Source organism: Mus musculus, chromosome 7 (genome assembly GCF_000001635.26).
Source record: "Mus musculus strain C57BL/6J chromosome 7, GRCm38.p6 C57BL/6J".
NCBI lineage: Eukaryota > Metazoa > Chordata > Mammalia > Rodentia > Muridae > Mus > Mus musculus.
Genome location: NC_000073.6, coordinates 130,150,478 through 130,174,515, shown reverse-complemented (window position 1 = coordinate 130,174,515; position 24,038 = coordinate 130,150,478). Strand labels below are relative to the sequence as shown.

General features: G+C 45.0%; 1 protein-coding gene across 3 annotated transcripts in view; it reads left to right on the top strand.

Annotated features, from left to right (window-relative positions):
- Fgfr2 (fibroblast growth factor receptor 2) overlaps positions 1 to 12,065 on the top strand; it is a 104,358-nt gene extending 92,293 nt beyond the window's left edge. For all 3 annotated transcript variants that reach the window (NM_001347638.1, NM_201601.2, NM_010207.2), the window contains 5 exons: positions 1,577 to 1,699; positions 2,834 to 2,904; positions 4,640 to 4,777; positions 6,708 to 6,813; positions 10,393 to 12,065. In NM_001347638.1, the coding sequence (NP_001334567.1) occupies positions 1,577 to 1,699; positions 2,834 to 2,904; positions 4,640 to 4,777; positions 6,708 to 6,813; positions 10,393 to 10,557 (603 nt within the window). In that variant the 3' untranslated portion in view covers positions 10,558 to 12,065. The remainder of the gene's footprint in view (positions 1 to 1,576; positions 1,700 to 2,833; positions 2,905 to 4,639; positions 4,778 to 6,707; positions 6,814 to 10,392) is intronic.
- The last annotated feature ends 11,973 nt before the right edge of the window (positions 12,066 to 24,038 follow it).

Genomic DNA, 24,038 nt, shown 5'->3' with positions numbered 1-24,038 from the left:
CTTTATTCATGTTTCAAACACAGTTAGGCTGGTTTCGTTTTTTTACTTGGTCGTTTCATGGAGAGCTTACAATAAGGCGTTCCTAGTTTGCTCATCCAGTAGAGGAAGTCTCTCTGCTTCATGTGACAGTTAACCTTGGTTTGTAACTTATATAAAGGCATTTGAGGGTGATGCACTTCTAAAACACAGAGGTAGATCCATGTGAAGGAAAGCCTGGCCTTTGGAAACAAACAGTAATGACCAGACCTTCCTGAGACCGTAGTTCCTATTGGCACAAAACATCCTCCCATCAGATGTATCCTAGCAAACATAGCAGTAGCGGGTCCTGATGTATGTACAGACACAGTTTCACCCCTGCACAGGCTGGCTGTTATAACAAACTGCACCTAAGAATGTGGACCGATGAGTACTGGCTGGGCAGGGAGCCAGGAGAGGACATGCTGGGCTGTGTCGCAAGCACATCATGTAAAAGATGGAAAGGGGGAATCAAGAAAGTTTCTGGGCAGCAGTCCACAGAGGTAGGGGAAGGACAGTGACCACAGCCTGGCCGAAGGGATGAGCAGTAGAGGACAGACATTGGAGCCATCTAGGAGTTGGAATGGTCAGGACTCGAGTCTAGAGCACGATCCTTTCTGATTAAAAATCAAACAGAAAAGAATCAGAGGAGTAGAAGCATTGGCTTTAAGATGTCAAGAGGGCACAACTGTCTGTGGAAACATCCTGAGTCTCAGCAGGGGCCAGGATGGAGGTAGGGGTTTGCAGCTGCTTTCTGCATCTAAGAATTGATGCTACAGGATCGAAGAAACACGCAAACCGCATGTCACAGTTTCTTTGCTTTAAGGGATTTGGGAAGAGAAGAGTCAGCCTGAATCTGCAAGAGAGTGAAGCAAGAGGAAGATTTGGGGAGGCTGCTACGAAGGAACCATTTCTAGAAACAGACCTCTGCAGTGTCCAGAGCTGCAGAGATGGCAGACATGGGGCAACAGAAGAGATCAGTTGGGTCTAACAGTGAAGAGGGTCTTTGTATAGCCTAGAGGCCAGACTAGACACCACGTAGGGAAAGGAAAGGCAGAAATGATAGAGCTAGGCTTCGCTGTTTGTAGAACATCAGGTCACATTGTTAGAGAAGTGGCCATGAAATGAAGACTGTTGGAGTTTATCTTTGTCATCTGAAAGTCAGGCTTTCCTGGGTAGAGAGAGCAAGTGTGAGCTCAAAGACTTTAGCATGGTATCTGATGTCAAGTTTGTGTGAAGCTACCGGAGATACAGCAGTGTTGTAGACACTTGAAGATAAAAGAGAAAGTGGTTATATAATCAACTGTTACTTTCTGAGATGACCAGGGCCTTTGTTTGTTTATTTAGATTACAATGAATGATTACCATGCCTTGTGGGAGCCTCTTGTCGATGCTAGTCAGCTGGTTGAGTTTGCAGCCCAGGATGGCTCTTGCAGTAGTCTGCACCCAATTTTTGACTTGGGGTTTATTTTCTGTCTTGCATTTTTTTCCAAGAGTGTTTTTCTTTTGGTTCTCAAAACATGTTGGGATTATATCTCTCTTTCTTCTTCTTTGATTGCAGTGTATCCATCGAGATTTGGCTGCCAGAAACGTGTTGGTAACAGAAAACAATGTGATGAAGATAGCAGACTTTGGCCTGGCCAGGGATATCAACAACATAGACTACTATAAAAAGACCACAAATGTGAGTATATGATGTAACACTGGGGAGAGGCGTGGCAAAGGTTACAGAATGAATGACACAGGTTTATTGGTGGAAGAACTGAGGGGATTTCCCCCTCTGTGTTACATTCTGTTGTTTTGCTTAACTCTTGATCAGCAAATCTAGGCTATATCTCTAAGATAGGTTTAGGATATACAGAGTGCTATTTTATACAGAATAACAAGCAAAAGCCTCCAGGGCTCCGTGTGGCTCTCTTAAGAGCCTTCATAAGCAGGAGATGGCGAGATGGCTCAGCTCTCATAGCAATCACTAGAACTTGGACATTTGCTGGGTTCATTTTTGCCTCCAGGCTGATTGGAGTTTATTTGTGTGCTAGGGAGGTAGATGATAATGAGCATATAAAGAAATGTCACTTTGATACTTTATTCAAAGAACCAAATCTATGCATCTTAGCCATTATGTACAGAGCTAGCTGGAGCTTATTCCTACCCTAGTGGTAAATTGGTGAAACCCATTAGAAAGGGGTGTCTTCATTTAGTTTAGACTGTAATGTGGATACCCAGAAGTGGTGTGCAAGGGAGCCAGGAATGCCTACCACTGGGTGCTGGATGAGTGCTCAGGTTTGGAGCTCAAACTCAAGACAGGCTGGAGTAGAGAAATGAGAAAGAGACAGAAGTAAGAAGTCTACTTTCCAGACCTGGCTCTTGGAACCAGCCCGGAAGTCCTGGGACTTGATCTGGGGCCTCAGTTTTTTTGTTTGTTTGTTTGTTTGTTTGTTTTCTTCCTGGGGCCCTGTGCATGTCAACACAGTCATTTTCATCTGCATTCACTTGCCTTCCAGGCAATGCACAGGCTTGTCTTCCATGGCTCAGCGTCTCTTTCCATATGTTTCAGGAAGATGCTATAGGACCTAACCAACCCATGTGGTTCTGAAGTCCTTTATTTTAATTTTTGGCAAGATTAGGTAGCCAGGTATGGGAGCTCAAAAGCTGAGGCAGGAGGACTGCCAAGAGTTTGGGCCTACCCTGGGCTAATTGTAAGTTGTGGGCCTCTGTGGGCTACAAAAATGAGTCGGTACAATTACATAGGGCGTGGTTCTGTTGGGCCCACAGCAGTACTCTTGTAAAACCTACAGGCTTTTCCATTTTCTTACAGGGGCGACTTCCAGTCAAGTGGATGGCTCCTGAAGCCCTTTTTGATAGAGTTTACACTCATCAGAGCGATGTGTAAGTAACTCTGTCCTTGGCTTATACATGGGTTGAGTTGCAGAAATATTACAGATCTCACTTGTCCATAGAAGGCATGGGCGTCGGGGATCTCAGATGGCAGGAGTCTATGGTAGACTGGTGCCCAGTGTTTGGTTACTGATCTGCCTACCTTTGGAAGGTGGAGATACCAGCCTTCTGCTGCCAGAGTGGAAGTACCTCCAGTGATCACTCACCACTCCATCTCCTCTCTTGAGTGGGTGGCATGCTCTTCACTCCCTTAAAGAAACACTCTTAGCTGGGCCTGGAAGTGCACATGTACACCCTAGCACTCAGGAGGACCGTAAATTCAAGACCAACCTAGACCACATGTAGTAAGTGCAAGGCTAGACAGGGATATGTAGTGTGTACGTATCTTTATAAAAATGAGAATAAAGAAAAGACTGAAACCCTTCTGATTTAGGAGTGTGTGATTCTTCTCTGGCCCAGGCTTGTCCTGATAGGTTGATGCTGGATAAGACACGATCAGTTGGGATGACCACCACATCTGCTAGCTGTGGCTACTACAATATCTTAAGTCTTCTCTTAACCTTTGATAACATCCTAGAAATACAGTAGAAATTACATAATATTTCTCTGATGACTCATATAAACTACTGTTAGAGCCAGGCTCCAACTGATATTATAGATTGGGGAATTTAGCTGAAAGATGTTATTGGGAGAAACTGGGCCAAAGATGCTCCTTTTTGCCAGTTCCTGTGGGTCTAGAATTATTCCAAAAGACAACAGTGTTGTTGTTGTTGTTTTGTTTTTGTTTTTGTTTTTGTTTTTAATTTGGATGTGCTGGGATTTTGTTTGTGTATTTGGTTGGGTTTTTTAAGATTTTTGATGCAGGTATTGAATCTACACCACCAGCCTTCCTAGGAGGAATAAGTCACAGTTTTTAACTTGTGTGGGAATACACTGAGGCTCTGAGCTGGTTTTGTTTACATTGTGGCCCTTGCTTGGTAGAAAACCAGGGACAGTGTCAGTGATGAAGCTGACCTTACAGAGTCGGTGTGCAGGACATACCTAACCTCTGAGTCTCTGCTTGATTGTATCATAGACTTAGTGCTCCAAACTCGGTTGGGGAAATCCAGATGTGGTTCTCTGTGAAATCAAGTACGGAGAGTGCCCTGAGAGCTCTTCTCACTCTCTGCTATCTGATGCTCTTTTCTTGGAGCATGCAATTCCTCTATGCTAATCCCAGCCCTGTGCTGGGTCCCTTCACATCACACCAAGTCGCAGCGTCTGCCCTGCGAGTGCTCCACCCGCCATCTAGGACAGGCATCCTCTCACAGAGTCATCTTTTCTGGCCTTATTCTGTCATCTGTAGATCCAGGTTCTTGTGTCAGCCACACAGCGAGATGGCTGATTTAGAGAGGAGAAGTCTGAAGTCAAGGAGTCAAGACCCTCCCACCTCCACCCCCACCCCCCCCACCGCATGACTATCACCACAGAAAAGACAAAGAACTTTAAGAGATGGCCGTGGGGCTCTTTGTCTATCTATGGAAAATTCCATCAGACCATCCACATGTCGTCCTCATTTAGGGAGGCTCCTTGGGGGTCAGGAAAGGGCATGTAGGATGGATTGCGGGAGGGCTCATTTATCTATGGATGTAAGAAGTGAGTGGGTGTTTATTTTTTTTAACTGACATGTTTAGGTTTCTGCAATCTGGACGCATTACTAATGCTATGTTTTCTCTTTTCTTTGCAGCTGGTCCTTCGGGGTGTTAATGTGGGAGATCTTTACTTTAGGGGGCTCACCCTACCCAGGGATTCCCGTGGAGGAACTTTTTAAGCTGCTCAAAGAGGGACACAGGATGGACAAGCCCACCAACTGCACCAATGAACTGTAAGGGCTGTAGCCACCCCTGCTGACAGTGCAGTGGGCTCATCCCATCTGTCCTCTCTCCAGACATGTCTTGGGTTCCTCAGGCTCCCATTTTCTAAGCATGCTAAGAAGAATGGCTGGAGTTGCCTGGGTTCAATCCCAGTACTGAGATAGATACTTACACAGACAACTGTGGCTTATCCAAAAGAATGAGCAGCATCCTGCCAAAGTGTGTGGAGTGGGCCTTAAATCTGGCTGCCATGGGAAGGGAAAGCCACACACTGACAGGAGTACTCCATAGGTCAGGCATGCTAGGATGCTTTGGGGCTGCCCCTGTAAAATAGACATGGTTGTTCACAGTGCTGGCAATCCCAAGTAGGAAATGGGCTCCTTCCAAAGCACCCTTAACCACGGATGATCGTCACGACAGCTAAGCACGGTGGCTCATACTATAATCCCAGCATTATGGAGGCTGGAGCAGGAAGGCAAAGTTGAGGCCAGCCTGGGCCACAAAATGAGACCCTTTTTTCGATAAAATAAAGTGAAAAAAAGTTAATTTTTTACAAAGTGATGGGGATGGGAAGGTAGCTTATTTGGTAAAGTGATTACCACACAAGCATAAGGACCTGAATTCATTCCTAACATCTACATCAAAAGCTGAGGGCAGTGGTGTACGCACCTGTAATCCCACAGACAGCAGAGGTAGAGCCAAGCATCCTTGGGGCTTGCTAGGCAAGCAGCCTAGCCTAAACCATCAAACTTCAAGTCTCAGCGAGGGACTCTGTTTCGAAGCATAAGATAGATGGTTTTTGAAGAACAGTATCCATGGTTGACCTCCAACTCCCAAATGCGCATGCAGGCCAGCATGTGTGTGCGCGCACACACACATACATACACACACACACACACACACACACACACACACACACACACACACGAGAGTGGGCAAGAACAAAAAATATGAAAAGAAAGTTGCCATTCCATCAACCACACTTCCTCAGATTGAATGGGTTGCTGTGTTTGCTTACCCATATTTGAGAGCTGGGAACTCCAAGTTTACCTGGATGCCATCATTGGGGTACCATTTCTGAGTATGAAAGTGTGGGCTGGTTTCTAGGAATGCCTCCCTCACACTGTAAGAGAAATTGTGTTGTGTTAATGACGCGTGCCTTGGGCAGTGAGGTGCTGCCCCCTCCTCTGGGGCAAACTAAGAAAGCGATTGTCCCTGAGACCGCCTTCTATTGTGTGTTTCTTCATGGGGATTTTAGAGCAGTAATCCCATGAGCGCTTTCTGGTGTACAGTGGAAGGCTAATGAATGGCCACTTTTTATAGCGTATTATATAAAGGCATTTATTGTGTGCCTCGTGTTCCTGTCGCTTTTTCTAACATAGAGGGTCTGTCGAAACTCATAATCAAGATAAGGCGGGAAGCTCGGACTGCCCCGAGAGTTGATCAGGAAGTTAGTGCAAAGCTCCTTGGTGGCAGATTAGTTGGCACAAACCTTCAAGTGGTAGTTTCTGATTTTTTTTTTTTTTTAAAAAAACTGAGGAACTTTTGTCAACAGACTTTTTAAAACAAAACCCAAAGTGTAGTTCAAGAGGGAGCATTTGGGGAAGGAGAAGGGAGGCAGGCTGTAAACCTGTCCCCTTCCACTCTCTAGAGGATTCTGAAAAGTATCCAATGCTGTGGTAGGTCACACTGTCACAGAGATAGAGGTGAAGCCTCTATCACACACACACACACACACACACACACACACACCTACCTCTGTCTGGGTACAGAGCCACCCTCCTATAACATTCTGTCTACAGAGAAGTTTCTGTAATGGTAGTGTTTGTGTAGTTACATTTTCTTATCTAGGGCTTGTCTCCATGCCACCTGTTAGAAGTAACCACATCTGTATGTCACATGCTTGGTGACACCAGTTGACCAGAGAAATCCTTTCTGCAGGTACATGATGATGAGGGATTGCTGGCATGCTGTACCCTCACAGAGACCCACATTCAAGCAGTTGGTCGAAGACTTGGATCGAATTCTGACTCTCACAACCAATGAGGTAAAAGCGTCCCTCCAGAAGCTCAGAGCCCCTGCTTAGCTCAGGAATTGCCTGTTTGTTGAATACAAGCTCCAGTGTTGGAGTTGGGAGCCCCCACCATTTTTAGGGTCAGGCAGAGTTAAACTGTGTGCTCCTTTTCAGTCAGGGTTTTTTTTTTTCCTTCTCAGAACGGAACTTTGAGAATTCTGACTCACAAGACTGGAGGCTGAGGCCCAGGGTGTCTGTGTAGGCAGAGGGAGAGGTGGAAATGTTTTGTGGTAGTGTTTTGGTATGCGTGGGAAGGTGCTGGCATGTAACATGCGCCCCGGATCCCATGTCCTGTTGGTTAGTGTGAATGCTGCTTGTGCTCAGCGGCTGACCAACTTGATGGAAGGCAGTGACATTCTGTCCTTTCCACATGTCACTTGCCTTATGTGATCCTGTCTGGGAAGGCATGTGGCTTGGATCTTTCTGTGTGGCATGTGTGTCATACATATCATGTGTGACTTACATTGTATAATTCTAAGTGACAGAATTTTTAAGTGACAGTTGGTGTCTGTAGTTAAAATATTGATCATAGGGGTGGGGTTGAGGGGTGGGGAGCTAGCTGCCAGCAGTGTGCTTACCACACAAACATGGGTTTGATACCCAGCACTCATACGGAAAGCCTGGTGTGGTGGGGTTTTCTTGTTATCCCAGCACTGGGGAGGCGGAGACTGGTGGACCCCTAGAACGCAATAGTCTGCTGACCTAGCCTAGAAGGAAAGCTTCAAGTCCCAAGAGAGCTCCTGTCTCATAAAACAAGGCTTCCGCATGCATGAACACCCAAATCCATATGAATACACACATAAAATATTTTATTTTCTCTATAATTTATGCCCACCAAAGATAGCATTTTCTGTTACTCTTTGCCTATATAAAGCCCTGTCTCTGGCTTCAACATAAATTGAACAATCTTTAGGGTTTTAGAAGGAATATTCTATGAGCAGTTAGGCCCACACAGTCCAGGGAAACTCTACATGAATTTTGAGATATTCTCTGAACCAAACAATATTTCCTCCCAAAGAAAAGGTAGATGCAGCTGTTTTCACACCAATAAAGAAAAGGTTTTGAATCTCCCAGATCCTTAAAAGGAAAAGAAAGAATACAGCTGATTTCTGATTTAAAAAACAAATAGATCGCATAAAAAGACAAAGAAAACCGGCCCAATGTAGAGATATAAAGCTTTAACGTGGCAGCCCTTTCTTGTGCTCTTGGCTGTGGCTTGTACTGGATAAAGGGAGAGCTTGCATTTAAATGAACACAGCTGACCTTCAGAAGTTGAAAGGAAAGGAATAGTTCAAGGGGGGGAGGGAAAAAAAAGCCAACTTTCTTCTCCTGCCAAAACTGTTGTTTCTAGCCTAAGTTCCTTTAACCCTAGGCTTGGAATCCAGTGATACTTGCCCCCCACCCCCAGTCAGATCTGAAGGTTACAGCTTCATTTAGAAACTAGAAGGGCATTAGGCTTTCATTTAATGATCCCAGGTCCGTACTCAAAGTTACGTATTGATATATTTATGCTTAAAGGGGGACCCATTCCTACTGAACTTTATATGCTTTTTCTAAAATAAGAAAGCAGAATGCCATATTGTCTAACGGATATAAAAATCGAAGTTTCTTTCCTTCTTAAAATCATTACCACATGCTTAAGAAAAATGGTTCTATTTAGGACAAAATTTCATTTTTATCATTGTAAGCAAAAAGTCCTCTTTTGATGTGGTGGGTGTGTTTGTTTCTGGTTGTACAGTTAATGCTGATGTTGTTGGAGCCGATACATCCCCCTTCTTGGATGGCGACTCTTTCTCTTGCCAACCCTAGTGATGAATTATAGTGGGTTTTTGTCTTTTAAACCCTATGATCGCCAACATTCCATGGGCTCTCTGCTGATAATGCTGAGGCTGTTTGTGCTGTAGTCTGCGCTTTTTGCCCCCTCTCAGAAAAACTGTATGTCATAGGAGTTGCTGGCTATTGGGTACATAAGCAAAGCCACCCTATTGTGCCAGTGCCTTAGACAGTGAGACAAGAAAGGCCCCTGGTTAGAAATCTTATCAGGACTGGGAATGTAACTCAGTTGATAAGAGTGCTTGCTTAGCGTGCACACAGCCCTGGGTTCAACCGCCTAGTACTACAGAAACTGAGTGTGGCTTCACACACCTGTAATCCCAGCACTTGGAGAGATAGATGCAGGAGGATTAGAAGTTCAAGGTTATCTTTAGTCACATAGTATTGGTAGCCAGCCAGCCTGGAATACTTGAGATACTTACAGGAAGGAAGGAAGGAAGGAAAGAAGGAGGGAGAGAGGACAGGAGGAAGGAGATAGATATACACAGAAAGAGACAGAGAAACAGAGATTCAGGAGACACAAAGACATACGGAGACACAGTGAGAGAAACAGAAAGACACAGAGAGAGACAGAGAGACATAAAGAGAAATCCCTTCTAGTTTTGTCCAGGGTCAGTTAGTAAGTACTTTCTGTAAGGCCCAAAGAGTAAACATTTTCAGCTTCAAGGCCATATGGTCTCTGTCGAAGCTGCCATTCTAGCATGAAAGCAGCCACAGCTCTATGTAAATAAAGAGGGTCTGTGTTCCACTAAACTTTATGGACTCTGAAACTGGGAAATTTATATAATTTCATATAAATTTATATCATTTCATGTCATTGGCTGCCAAAAGATATGACTCAATTTGATTTTTCTACTAGCCATGTACAAATGTTGAGAAGTCGCCTTAGTTCATGGACCAAACAGAAACACACATGGGTTTGAGCCTTGTCCTGAGCTGGAGGAAGAGAGTGACCCAAAGGGACCTTGGTAGCAGCCAGGGATGTGTTGGGGAGCAGAGAAACTTTTATGAACTTCAGTTTCAGTACTGAAACTTCCCTTTCCCTAGACTTCCTTTGACAGCCCATTACGGGCTTAACATCCATGAGGGTAGCCACACCTTTCCCTAACCCGTTTCTGTTGCTTACTCTGGAGCTCCTGAGGGTAATGGATTATATCTGTTAAACTGTGCAACAAACGGAGATGACTTCTCCCCTAAATGATCCTAGAAATGACAACTGTAGAATGTGATTCCGAAAATACATATTCATGTCCTGGCTTTGTAAAGGGTCCTGCTGGGTTTACTTCACTGGGTCTTAAACTCCGATTGTGAGCCGTAGTGAAGAGGGCTGTATATAGTGGGTCACCGAGGTCCTGTAGCAGAGTGGGCAAGCTCACTGCCTGCTACCAGCAGTTCACTATGTTTTATGGTCTGCTGCCTGCTGGTGGTTTATAGATGCTGTGTCGTAAGAGAAAAGTTCAGGGTAGCCTGGAGTGAATGGAGTTGGGGTATCAGGGAGGTCTTTGTACACTGGGGTGAGCTAGGCCTCTGGAAAGCTTCCTGGGGGTTCCCCGTCCCTTCCCAAATCTGATAGAGATTTTTCAGGAGCTTCTGTTTAAAATGAGATTCTTCTCTTCCCTTCTTGCAGGAATACTTGGACCTCAGTCAGCCTCTCGAACCGTATTCACCTTGTTATCCTGACCCAAGGTGAAATAAAACGTCTCTCTTCCCTTCTTGCAGGAATACTTGGATCTCACCCAGCCTCTCGAACAGTATTCTCCTAGTTACCCCGACACAAGGAGCTCTTGTTCTTCAGGGGACGATTCTGTGTTTTCTCCAGACCCCATGCCTTATGAACCCTGTCTGCCTCAGTATCCACACATAAACGGCAGTGTTAAAACATGAGTGAATGTGTCTTCCTGTCCCCAAACAGGACAGCACCAGGAACCTACTTACACTGAGCAGAGAGGCTGTGCCTCCAGAGCCTGTGACACGCCTCCACTTGTATATATGGATCAGAGGAGTAAATAGTGGGAAGCATATTTGTCACGTGTGTAAAGATTTATACAGTTGGAAACATGTTACCTAACCAGGAAAGGAAGACTGTTTCCTGATAAGTGGACAGCCGCAAGCCACCATGCCACCCTCTCTGACCCACCATGTATGCTGGCTGTGCCCCAGTTGGACTCAAGGCAGACAGGTGTTCTGCCTTCCTTGTTAATTTTGTAATAATTGGAGAAGATATATGTCAGCACACACTTACAGAGCACAAACGCAGTATATAGGTGCTGGATGTATGTAAATATATTCAAATTATGTATAAATATATATTATATATTTACAAGGAATTATTTTTTGTATTGATTTTAAATGGATGTCCTGATGCACCTAGAAAATTGGTCTCTCTTTTTTTTAAATAGATATTTGCTAAATGCTGTTCTTAGAGTTTCTTAATTTTCACCGAGCAGAGGTGGGAAAATACTTTTGCTTTCAGGGAAAATGGTGTCACATTAATTTATTAACGAATTGGTAATATACGAAACGATTAATCATCTATAGTTTTTTTTTTTTTGTAATTTAAGTGGCATTTCTATGCAGGCAGCACGGAGGACTAGTTAATCTATTGCTTGGACTTAACTGGTTATTGGATCCTTTGAGAAGAGAAATATTTACGATATATGACTAATTTGGGGGGAAATGGTGTTTTGATTTATTTGTGTTTCAACTCTGCTGTCCGATGAGCATGTCTAGACACCCTAATGCCCATGTTTCAAGAAACCTGTTAAACTCTGTCACCCCAGGGTAACAATTAACCAGACTTCCCAAGACAAATGGTACCAGCATCCTCATCCCAAGATGCCTTAATCCACTTCTCTGGAGAACAGACTTCCATGGGAATGATAGCAGGGTCCTCTCGTCCGGCAGCTGGCCTTCTGCCCGGGTTACACATTCATCACGTTTGCCTTGCTTCTCAGTGAGTTTTAATAACAGCTTCAGATTCTTCAGCACCAAGAGCCCTTTGGGGAATCTCCATCCTCTCGAAGGATGGCAAAAGCCCAGCATCATTCGGTTGAGAGTCTGGGACCTCCTTCCATCTTCTTAAGGGTTTGCTTCTGGCTTCTACCCACTTCTGACAAGACCTCACCTCACAAAAAGATCTGGCCTAATAGCTACATCCGACAAGATAACGCTTATTGTTGATTTCCGTATTCAAGTATTGTTTTGCTTTGGATACGCCCACTCACTTTGCTACAGTCATGCGACATGTATGCAGATTACACTGATTTTATGTGTTTTGGAATTGGAGAAAGTATTTAATAAAACCTGTTAATTTTTATACTGACAATAAAAATGTTTCTACAGATATTAATGTTAACAAGACAAAATAAATGTCACGCAGCTTATTTTTTTAATACTCGTGTCTTACCAAATGGTTTCCTGCGCTTGGAGGTGTGGACAGTAGTTGGTGGTGTGGATGCACAAGAGGCAAAGCTGGTAGGCCACACATGGGGATGATTTACCAGAGGGGTTGCCTAGGAACAGCAGCGCCTGGAACAGGTTAATCAGTGAGGAACCAGAAGTTGATTCAACCCTGGATCGATCGGCTACTTGCCGTCATCTCAACAGAAGAAGACATCATTTCTTCCTGGGTCCTTCAGACTTTCCAGAGGAGCAGCACAGAGGAGACCTTAAAGATGACTTAAGGATGGGGAGGTATCAATGACAAGACTCAGATTGGCTGGGTGCTGGGACCTGCCACTTTCCAGGCTACCGTCCTTGTAATGCACACAGAATTCATTTCCTGCCACTAAAAACTGAGCATTTTTCTTGTCTGCACATGCAGATCTAGGACCTATAAGCTCTCATTATATTTACTTAGGAACAGCTTCTTCACCTAGACAGGGAGATGATGCAAAGATGGAGCTGCAGTGGTGCGGGGCTGATGGTCACTAAACAGGGCTGTCCTGCTGTCCCTGTTGGACTTGGGTCATGGGTGAAGCAAAGGCACCAGGAGAGTGGCATTTGGTTCTGGCCTGTGCTTCTGTTTCTTATTAGCAGAGCAAGGTAATGACCCCACCAAAAGAATGTGAGTAAAAAAATAAAGTATGTGGGCTGGGCTGGAGCTCAGCTGTCTGTCCTGTGTTTGCTTTACAAGCTCGAGGCACTGGGCTCCATCTCCAGCAGTGCATTAAGAAAGGTGTGAAAACAGTCCCTGGGTGCAGGCCGCTTATGCTGCTGGCCGCCTATCCCCATCACTGGATGCCCTCGGCATGGGGTGGAGTGCACCTACTGCTGATGTAGGTGTTTTAAAGCCCAGGTTCAGGATCTAATGCACATTTATCTCCAGCGGATCAGCCTTACACATCTTCCAGGACGCTGGCTTCAACCCTGGAGACTACAGTGGAAACTGCTCTACTTCCTATCTGTTTCAGGGAGCTGGGTCAGCAGGAATCCTAAAGCAGTTATTGGCGATTTTAGTTCTAGAATTACTTTGAAAGATTTGTCACAGAGGGAAAGAAAACAGGGCATTCGTGAAAACGATAGGAAACACCTTCTTTTCTTTTTCTTTTTTAAAATCTGCCCGAAAGAAATATACACAGAGCTTGTTGAGGATCCTGGAGTTTAGGGCCACCCCCCCCCCCCCAATATTGAAGGAAAGCTTTGGGAGGTAGATGGTTGTCAGTGAACCAGGAAACCAGTTTATCTGTGAAGAACTGAAAGATGGCAGGTATTTGAGGTGTGTCCTGGGCCCTGTTGTTTCCAGGTGGAAAGGGCACATTCAGAAGGGTCTCTTGAAGTCCTGTGATAATTGTGGCCTGCGGTGGTGATGGGAAGATGGACAGTTGGGCTACAAAGACAGCTCTTTGGGAGAGCTCAGTGGGTCCCTTGGGTATGAGGGGGTCCCCTTGTCCATAGCCTCTTCCCTGGGGAACGTCTCACCATCTGATGTTGGAGAATGCTCCTGAACTTCACACTCAGGGAATGAAAACAAGTTCACGGTACAGTGTCATTACAGATGTGTGCAGCTGTGGATCAAGGCCCCAACACCGTTCTGAAGTGGTGCTGCCAGCTTGTCCTGGCTAATAAAGGTTTCTAGAACATTCCAGAGAGCTTAGCTAGTGCAGATAGAAACTTGAAACTGAACTGCAGGCTTCTAAGAGTCACCCAAATGGGAAATAGCCTAAACAACTAAGACCATGGTTCTTCCTGGTGCCATAGAAAGGCCTGGCAAGCAATCTGGAGTAGAATCAATTGGCATGCTTCGTACACCTTGGTTGTGCTGGGCAAGTCCCAGGTTCTATCTGGACATCCATAGATCTCATCATAAGGATTACCTATAGGCGCTTATCTCCAGCAGATGGTCTCTCTCTTCCTGGAGAATTTTTTTTACGCATGCTAGTGGTTTTTGTAAAGTATATTCACAGTGTCACATGGCCATCATTACCCTAATACCTAAATGTCTTCAGATTTAATTTCAAGTTTCCAAGGAGAAACCCAGTACCCATTAGCAGCTTTTCCAAACTCTCTTCCTAGCAATTTTCATCTGTTCTCTGATGAGATACTTCACACACATTGAGTCCTACAGTAGGTGACCTTTGTGTCTTGTTTCGCTTGTTTAGCATAAGGTTCATTTGTATTGCAGCATGTCTCAGTGTGCCATCTTTATTTCTAAATTATATTATGTTACATGGATATATTGCATTATTTGTCCACCTACTGATGGATTTTATGAATAACAGTGCTTTTTAATATCCATCTATAGTTGTTTGGGTTGTTTTGTTTTGTTTTTTTGTTTCCTGTTTTTTGGTTTTGGTTTTGGTGGTAGTGATGGCTGAGGGCAGTTCATGTGTTTTTCTTTCTCTTGGGCATAGATAGGCCTAGGGGTAGAATTGCTTGGTCACAGGCAATGAACTCCATGTCTGAACTTTTGAGGACTTATCATCTCAATTCCTAAGCAGCTGTCCTGTTTTATGTTCCCACTAACATTTGCCAATTTTTCCACATCCTTGATAATACTTGCTATTGTCTATGTTTTTATTATTGTACCCTTGTAGACATGAAGTGTTTGCTTTCTGGACTTCATAGTTGAGGAAGTGGGTACCATTCAGATCACGGAACAAAGGCATATACTATCTTACTGGGCTTTTCAGAAAAGGTTATTGCCTTCCAAATGGTTTGGTCTGCCTACAGCACTTACAAATTAGATTCGGTAATTGGGAGGTCTTGTGGCTTCTCATGGAAAGGAAAGGCTGAGTGTTGCTGATCCTGTCTTCTGACATAGGAGCCATCACCACCTTAACCAGAGTGGTTGTGGCTTACCCTCTTCCCCAGAGACACTCACTTGAGTTTCCAGCTCTTCTTTTCCTCCTGTATTTGTCTCCCAGCTGTATGTAGTTCTGCCCCGGCTGCACATGGTCTTGGGAGAGTATGGAAGGTTAACTGAAGGGGCTATTCTGCAGATTTGAGGAAGCCGTTATCCATGCTGGGTGACTTTGGTGATGTGGCCGGCTGATGGAGTTCACTCAAACTCCTGTAAGGAATCCTTCACCCATGTTCCTATAAGTGAGCCCGGTAGATCGTGGTTAACCAAGCCAGGCTTGGGTGAGAATGTTTCATTGGTCTGTTGTTGGTGTAGTCTCTGGGGTGAGGAGGCATTTGGCTGTGTCATCCCAGGAAAGTCACGCAATACTGAGATGTCAAATAACTCCATCCTTCCCCTCCTGGCTGAGAGATGAAGGAAGAAGCCAGCACTTGACAGTAAGAGACTCTGGTTCATCTCTACCTCAAATCCCCAGTTTTCTTCCAAATATAGCCTGGCAACCTTGAGCAGCCTGTGGGGACTGATAAATGTGCCGTTGCTTATGCATGCACATGGGAGTCCTCCAGCCTGTGTTTTGATGTTATTTATTTATTATTTTGATGTTTTTAAGAGATGAAAGCAGGGCTTATCTCCTCTCGCAGTTCATCCTAGGAAGCCTTGAAGGGACTTGGCAGACTTCTGGGCAAGGTCAGGAGAAGCCTTTCACATCTTACATATCATTCGGAACAGGGCCCCTTTAGCTCCTGTTTTCCTGTTTTGGGGGAAGTTTTGAATAGGCACCTTAAAATTACTTTGTAGTGTGGACTCAGGAGTCATGAGAGGCACAGTACAGACAGTGGACATACAGACAGTGCCAAATATTACCTAAGTGGAGCCTTAGGCCACGGAGTAGTTCAGAGATAAAGTTTAGTTTAAAATATATATGTGGACAAGTGACTTTGCTTCTCCACAAAGAACCCTGTGTCCTCCTGGGTATGTCTATTCAGGTTCTTGGTCCTCTTGCAGTTCCTTTGTTGGGAGTACTTGAGTGAATTTTGCCTGTATCAGTTGTAAGTCAAACTCTATAGCATGATGGACTTGGAACTAGAACACATCAGTAGATAAACCAAGAAGAAAGGAGGAGCTTAGAATGGCGATGTGATGTAATGACCCCAGCATTCCAGAGGTAAGGACTGAGGTAGGACTATCTCAAGGCTGAGGTCAGTCTACCCTGTCTCAAAAACCAACAAACAAAAGCCCCAAGCTTGGCAAGATGGCTTAGCAGGTAAACAAATGTGCTTGCCCCCAAGCCTGCCAGCCTGAGTTCAGTTGCCAGGACCCACGTGGTAAAAGGAGAGAGCTGATTTCTTCAAGTTGTCCTCTGACTTACAGATGTGTGACACATATACGTGTGCACACATACACTCACACATACATGCATGCAATAAAAAGTTAGAAACACCAAGCCAATTAAAAAAAGAGAACCCTGGGGCTGGAGAGATGGCTCAGTGGTTACAAGCACTGACTGCTCTACCGAAGGTCCTGAGTTCAAATCCCAGCAACCTCATGGTGGCTCACAACCATCCGTAATGAGATCTGACGCCCTCTTCTGGTTCATCTGAAGACAGCTACAGTGTACTTAGATATAATAATAAATAAATCTTTTTTAAAAAGAGAGAATGATAATGTTTTTTTGATCCCTAAATAGGATAAATAGTGGTCCCCATGTTAAATGAAATTTGGGTTAAATGAGATTTTATCTGAGATGAACCAAACTGTCCCTGCTACGTGACACTCAAATATTAGTGTGCTCTCTCTCTCTCTCTCTCTCTCTCTCTCTCTCTCTCTCTCTCTCTCTCGCTCTCTCTCTCTCCCTCGCTGTATGTATGTATCGAGATAAATATAAAGATAAAATAAGCACTCTCTCTCCTCTCCCCCCCCCCCAACACGCACACAACATCCTTACTGCTATTTGATTGTGAGTATGACCAGGACCATGTCCCTCTCCCATGTCTAAAGGGACTCTAAGACACTGCATATGGCTCTGGCAGGCCTTGTCCTTCTCCCTGATTTCCTCTGCCTTACTAAAAACCTAAAGTTAGCTACCAGGATCTATTCCCTTATTTGGCCACTTCTGCCTCCTGAGACTGACTACCAAGGTCTAGCTATCAAAGTATTGAAGTTCTACAATCAAAAGCCCCCTTTGGATCACCTAGTTAATATTCCCAATCAAAATGTAAAATCCCATCCTAACACAGGGCTTCCCCTTTTATCTTTATAAACTGCCATTTCCCTATGGGCCATGTTTGTCTCCGGACTATCCAAGGAGAGTCCTTTGGTCACCGTCATCTCCCCACTCCATGCTGGGACAAATACCCCTTCCCCCCCCTTACTCCTCCTCCTTGCCCCTCCCCCTTGCTCCCTCTTCTTGTATCTCCTGTCTTTGTCCCTCCTCCCTGCCCTCTGCCTCTCTGGGGCAAATCAATCTCCTTTATGTGGAGAATTTGGTCTTAGGGTCTTGAACCAACTTCAGCTACCTATAATGCCTCTTTTTTTTTTCTTTTTAGTTTTTCGAGACAGGGTTTCTCTGTAGCCCTGGCTGTCCTGGAACTCACTCTGTAGACCAGGCTGGCCTCGAACTCAGAAATCCACCTGCCTCTGCCTCCCAAGTGCTGGGATTAAAGGCGTGCGCAACCACGCCTGGCTACAATGCCTCTTTTTAAAAATGTATTTATTACTTTTCAAGTGTCATGTGTGTATGGGCAAGCACATTCCATGACACACTTATGGAGGTCAAGGGAAAACTCTGTCGAGTCGATTTTATCTCTCCTCCTTTACACGGATTACAACGGTCACACTCAGTTGTCCGGCTTGGGGGCTTTACCCAGTGAACTACCTGGTGAGCTCTTCTTTTAAAACAAGCAAAAACATCTACTATGTGTTAAATTATTGAAGATAAAGATCAAAATCTCAAATGATCATGATGTCTGCACATCCCACCTGCTCTGCTCACCTTTTTAAGCAAGCCATAGGCAAGCAACGGGCCCTCCATCAGGTTGTTAAAGGACCATTGTCCACTTTTAAAATGGAACAGACCAAGCTGGTGAGTGGATTTTGTACCATGGTCCAAAAGCCAGACGAGGTGGGATCAGTAGTTCTGGAAGATTCTAGATCCAGGTGTGGTGTTGTGATGAGCAAACCACAGTGACTACCATGACAAAGGGAGATTCTACACTGAAGCACTAACAGCCTGGCATTCTTCAAGTTAAAGGTTGTCTCAGCTGTGTGGGTAGACTGTCATGTGTCAGGCAGGGGTTGGAGAGGCTGGCATAAGCTGTCCTCTCTACAGGGAAGTCTTCTGGCTCCTGGTTAACAGTAGAGTACCTTGTTCTTTCTTTTTAAATACAAGGCCTCATATATCCAAGGCTGGCTCATAACCCCTATATAGCCAAGAATGACCTTGAATTTCTGATCTCCCTGCCCCTTCTAATCTTCTAAGTGCTGGCATTATAAGTGTGTGCCTCTGTACCCACTTATGTGTGATGCTGGGGACTAAACCACATATACCAAGGCCCCTGCATGCTAGACTAGCACTGTAAATCCCTACCCTTTGGCTGAATTTTCAATGGAAAAAGACAGCTGGGCTGGAGACCCACACAGACTCAGGGTGGCTCCTTGCACATGACGCTTGCTGCTTCCTATGGGAAAGGTTGTGTGTTTCTTTGCACAGGTTTTTACTGCAGAAATCCTAGTAGGAAACTTCTTTCCTGGCATGGTCTCTTCTCAGGGGCCCAGCCCTTTGGTGGTGGTCTCTTGCTGCCTTTAGGTCAAAGCAAAATGTAGAAATCTCATGTGTTGCTGCTGTCACCCACGAGCAGCCAGAGGTGCAAAGGAAAAGGTAAACTCAAAACGTTAACCTATAAAACCCATGGCAAGTCACAGGGCTGGGAGTGTGGTAGTGAGAGAGCCTGTTTGTCATGCTTAGATCAGACAGTGACAAACGGAGGTCCTTGGACCCAATTGGACCTCTTGCCTGCTTTTGTGTTTCCTGTACGCTAAGCAACACTTAATTTTTAAATGGGTAAAAAGTATGTAATTTGTGATATATACAAATTACATAAAGCTCCAGTTTCAGTATTCATAACTAAGGTTTTACTGGGAGCCAGCCATACCCTCTCATTTACATAATGCCTAAGGCAGCTTTGGTGGATGATGGCAGTGTGGAATGGTTGAACAGAGATGACCTGGATAGGATGTGCCAGTGCAATGCTGGCCCCTTGAAGGTGGCTCATAGGTGAGGGCTTTAGAGGTAGCAAGATGCTGAAACTGGATGATGCTTCAAGAATGCCATCCAATCAAAAGAGAGAGCTGGTGGGACAGAAGAGATGGCTCAGTGGTTAAGAGCACTTGCTGCAGAGGACCTGGTTGGTTCCTAATATTCACATGACGTGGCTTTCAACCATCTATAACTCCAGCTCCAGGGTATCCTATATCCTTTCCTGGTCTTCATGGAGATCAATACGCAAATAGTGTACATATATATGCAGGTAACACACTTACACATTAAAAATAAATAAGTCTAAAAAAGAGAGAGAGAGAGAGATCTGAGGGGTGTGGTCAAATCACCAAACATATCCTCTGACCAGGCAGATTTTTTTTTTTTTTTTCGAGACAGGGTTTCTCTGTATAGCCCTGGGTGTCCTGGAGCTCACTTTGTAGACCAGGCTGGCCTCGAACTCAGAAATCCGCCTGCCCCTGCCTCCCGAGTGCTGGGATTAAAGGTGTGCGCCACCACGCCTGGCTCAGGCAGATGTTTTTAATGTGCTTTGGCACTAGCAGACGGCCCGTGTATGTATCTAGCTTGCCTTCCTGACACCGTTTCATCCTCGGAGTGCCACATAGCAACATGACACTGTTCTTCCAAGTAGGGTTGCTACAGAGCTCCACAAACCAAGGGCTAAGTAAAAATGACTGTTCTACCAGAAGGAGAGAGGGTGAGAGGTGACCATTCAGCTTGCTTGTTTGCCAAGAAGAAAACCAGGCCTCTCTATTGAGGGGACACCCTGCCCTGTAACGCTATCTTCCTTGACTGGTCTGGAATAGCAGGGACACAAGTCTGAGGGCTTGGGGATGACCCTCTCATGGGCTTGGGGATGACCCTCTCATGGGCTTGGGGATGACCCTCTTATGGGCTTGCTGGCCTAGTTGTGGTTTCCATCACTTGGTGCTGTTGTGTCAATTCAGATTTCTATGGCAGAGACCTTTTGTTGCCTTCCATTCAAAATGCAAAGATCACACGGATCCTTGCTCTATATTGGAGCCACTGTAGTTCACCTGGACAGGTAACTAGGAATGATCTTTTTTTCTCTTCTCTTTTCTTCTCTTTTCTTCTCTTTTCTCCTCTTTTCTTCTCTTCTCTCCTCTTCTCTTCTCTTCTCTTCTCTTCTCTTCTCTTCTCTTCTCTTCTCTTCTCTTCTCTTCTCTTCTCTTCTCTTCTCTTCTCTTCTCTTCTCTTCTCTTTTCCTCCCTCCCTCCCTTCCTTCCTTCCTTCCTTCCTTCCTTCCTTCCTTCCTTCCTTCCTTCCTTCCTCCCTCCCTCCCTCCCTCCCTCTTTCTTTCTTTCTTTCTTTCTTTCTTTCTTTCTTTTTTCTTTTCAACAACTGCAGTTAAAAAAGAGCTATTCACAAAGCTCTAGTTGCTGCAGACTTGAAATGACCCAAGAGCCACTTGCCTCATAAATCCACACACAACTCCTCCGTGTAAACAGATCCACAGCAACCCCTCCATAGGCTGTAAATGTGTACAGGTGATAGAGACTGATAATCAAAGTGCTGGGATCCAGTTTCAACAACCCCTTGTCTTCTAAATGAGGATGAAAGCCGATCAAGCCCTCAGTTCTTATTTTACTGACCTGACAGTGGGTAAATTTAGTCTAGTGCGGGAGATAGGAGACGAAGGGGTGACCCCCTCATAAAGGAAGCTGGGTACACAGCCGCTCTAGGGAAGCTGAGCCCTGTGCAGGTCCCCAGGGTGGAAACTTAGACCCCTTTCAAAGCCTGGGTAGGCTCATGGGAGAAGAGGAAGATGCAGAGAACACGTAGAAGATGTCCATTGTTGGCCTGGCCTGATTTACAGGGCACCTGTGGATGGGGAGCAACCCCGAGAAGAACCTGAGAAGGGCCATTTAAGGTTGTCTGTGTGACCATGTGCACATACATTCTTGTAGACCTGGCTTCGACATTCTCAGAACAATAAGAACAGTCAAGATTCTTATGGCGTGGGTTGTATAGGACCAGCTGGTTACTTAAGATCCTTTACATAGCCCAGCAGCTTCTTAACAGGAGAGTTAAGAAGGGCTTGGAGAGCAGCTAGTGAGAAAGGATAGTGGGGCACAGGATCAGGGGAGGCATGGATGGTTCTGGAATTTCTTTAGGAATAAATTGATGGAGGTCTATATGGAAAGGAGTTTGGGGGAATTGGAGGTTTGACTCAGAGTGCATTTGTACACCAAGCACACTGGTTTTGTGTAAATCAAATAGTTTAGGTGGGGGTTGAATGTGAGAGGCCAAGATGGCTCCCTGACTATGCCCTCTAACACCGTCACATGTTGGAGTCTAACTTAGCCGGAGGATTTTGGATGTCAGTATTTCTCCCAGGCAGTCAGCTGTATCCAAGTTCTGAGTGTCTCTTTTCTCCAATCCTGAAGATAAGAAGGAGCATGTGGTATCTCTCCCACTCTGCTTACATCCCTTGTATCGCCTTGTGGAAGTGTTTAGCAGCCAGGGCTGATCCCCAGAGGAATACAGAATGCACGAGGCTTGCAAAACTTAAGTGACCTCAGAGTTACAGATGAAGGGGGACTTAGGTGTGTGTTTAATGTAGCCCCTGCCAAGAAAGTGCTTTGCTACTTGGCAGAGCCGAGAGCCTTGGTATACTCTTGGTATATGTGTAGCCACAACCTGTTTCCATGAGAGAAAAGGAATTTCATAGAAGATGAGGATGGGATCTCTTGTGGGTTTTGAGGGTGGAAGAGATTATGGATGGGAGGAGGGGAGGGGGCAGAAAGACCACTGGGTGATGCCTGGGCCTTGCAAAGTCTATTCTTTGCCCTCATCTTTGAGTTTTGTCCTCGTAATTCCAGCTCTGGCTGCTAGAATAAAAATCCTTCAGACTGGGAAGCTTAAGGAACCTTTTCTCCTCATGGTCCTGTAGGCCAGAAGTTCAGGGAGCTGTCTGCTGGGATCTGGAAGGACTCTCTTCTTGACTTACAGGCAGCCATGTTTCTGAGTCCTCCTTCACATGGTCTTTCTTTGGTGCTTAACCATAAAGACAGATGAGAAGAACATAGCAAGTGAGGAATGAGAGGAGAGAGAGAGAGAGAGAGAGAGAGAGAGAGAGAGAGAGAGAGAGAGAGAGAGAAACTCTTCCTACTGGAATCCTACTGGATAAGGCCTGTGATGTCTAATATTATCACTTGACAGGATCTAAAACCCCCAGAACACCCAGGAGACAAATCATCTCTGGACATGCCTGGAAGGGGTTATCTTGACTAGGTTAATTAAGGTTGGAAGACCCACCCTAAATTGGATGGTACCATTCCTTAGGTCACAGATTGCATAAAAAAAGAGAAAGCTAGTTGAGCATGGTGGATAGCCATCATTCTCTGCTTCCTAACTGTGTATGTAACTTGACAGATTGCCTCAAAATCCTGTAGCTGTACCCTTGGACTATGAGTCAAATAAATCCTTTTAATGTACATTGCTTTTGCAGGTTTTGTTTGGTTTTGTCACAGCAAGAAGTAACTAAGACAAGGTCCCATCCTTACAACCCTTTTCAACCTTAATACTGCCCCAACCAATACCAGTCACATTAGTGGTTGGAGCTTGGGTGTAAATTTGGTCATGGTGGAAGGGTGCAATGTCTTCAAATGACTTTTTTTTCCTACACAGTTCAGAAACAATCTATGACAGCCATACTTTCAGTTTTGAATGAATGAGTTTATTAAGTATATATCAAGCCAACGTAAAAGAATAAATAGCAAGAGATAGTTTGATAGATGATGGATAGAAAGACTCCATTAAACCAGGGACTTAAAACCTCCTGCAGACATAAACTGAGGATGTCCCATTGTGATAATCCACTGAAGATGCCAATGGAGAGAGTCTCCAAATGGAGTGGTATGTCCCCCTGGGTAAGGTGTCCTCCAAGCGAAAGAACAAATAGCAACAGATAGAGACAACATCATCAAATCAAGTTCTCACAACATCCAGGAAAATCCAATTGATAAAGTTGAGGCAGCAGCTGGACTTCCTGGTGGAGCGTTCTCTCTATGGATGAACTTCTGTAGCAGATTCTGGTTTTCCTTACTGACTACACATACCTTTATATCATGGGATAGGATAAAAATAATACCCTCCCCCACCCCCACCCCCACCCCGACCCAGAAATGGTTCACCTCCACTAGCTGTTGTTAAGGACATACTATTTTTACTCTTAAGTTCCTTTGTTATTCTCTCTCCTCCCTTGCACAGAGTTAGAGAGGAAGCCCATCACTAGGCAATAGGCTTTGGAAGAAGCTTTGAGATAACCATGCTTGGGTCTGAAACCAGGGAGAGCAACAGGGAGGGACACAGAGTCAGCTTCTCAGTGAGCTCGAATGACAAATGATAACTAATCATATTAGTATAACACACAAGGCTATAATGGTGCTCTTCTCTCCCTGCCCTCTGTCTGTCTGCCTTCCTGTTTGTCTGTCTATCTGTTCTGATGTCCTATTTAGTCCTAGATATCATACCCAAACTAGGTTTCTTTCGGATCAAGGCATGAGCTGTGGGCACAGTTTTGCCCTCTCAGGCAATAGGGTAGCTTTTGAGTGGCTGCTGGCTTCAAAGCCAGCATTTGCCTCTTCTTTCTGAAATTCACTGTGTGGGATACCAAGAGCCCCTTCATTTTCAAGGAAGGCTTAGAAGTGATGACACAGTAGCTAGGAAACTCAGCATCAATGAAGCCTACAAGCTAGACTTCAGCCCTCATCACCCAGATGACCCTAGTGAAACACTCAGGCCCTGTGTTCCCAGGTTTCTCAG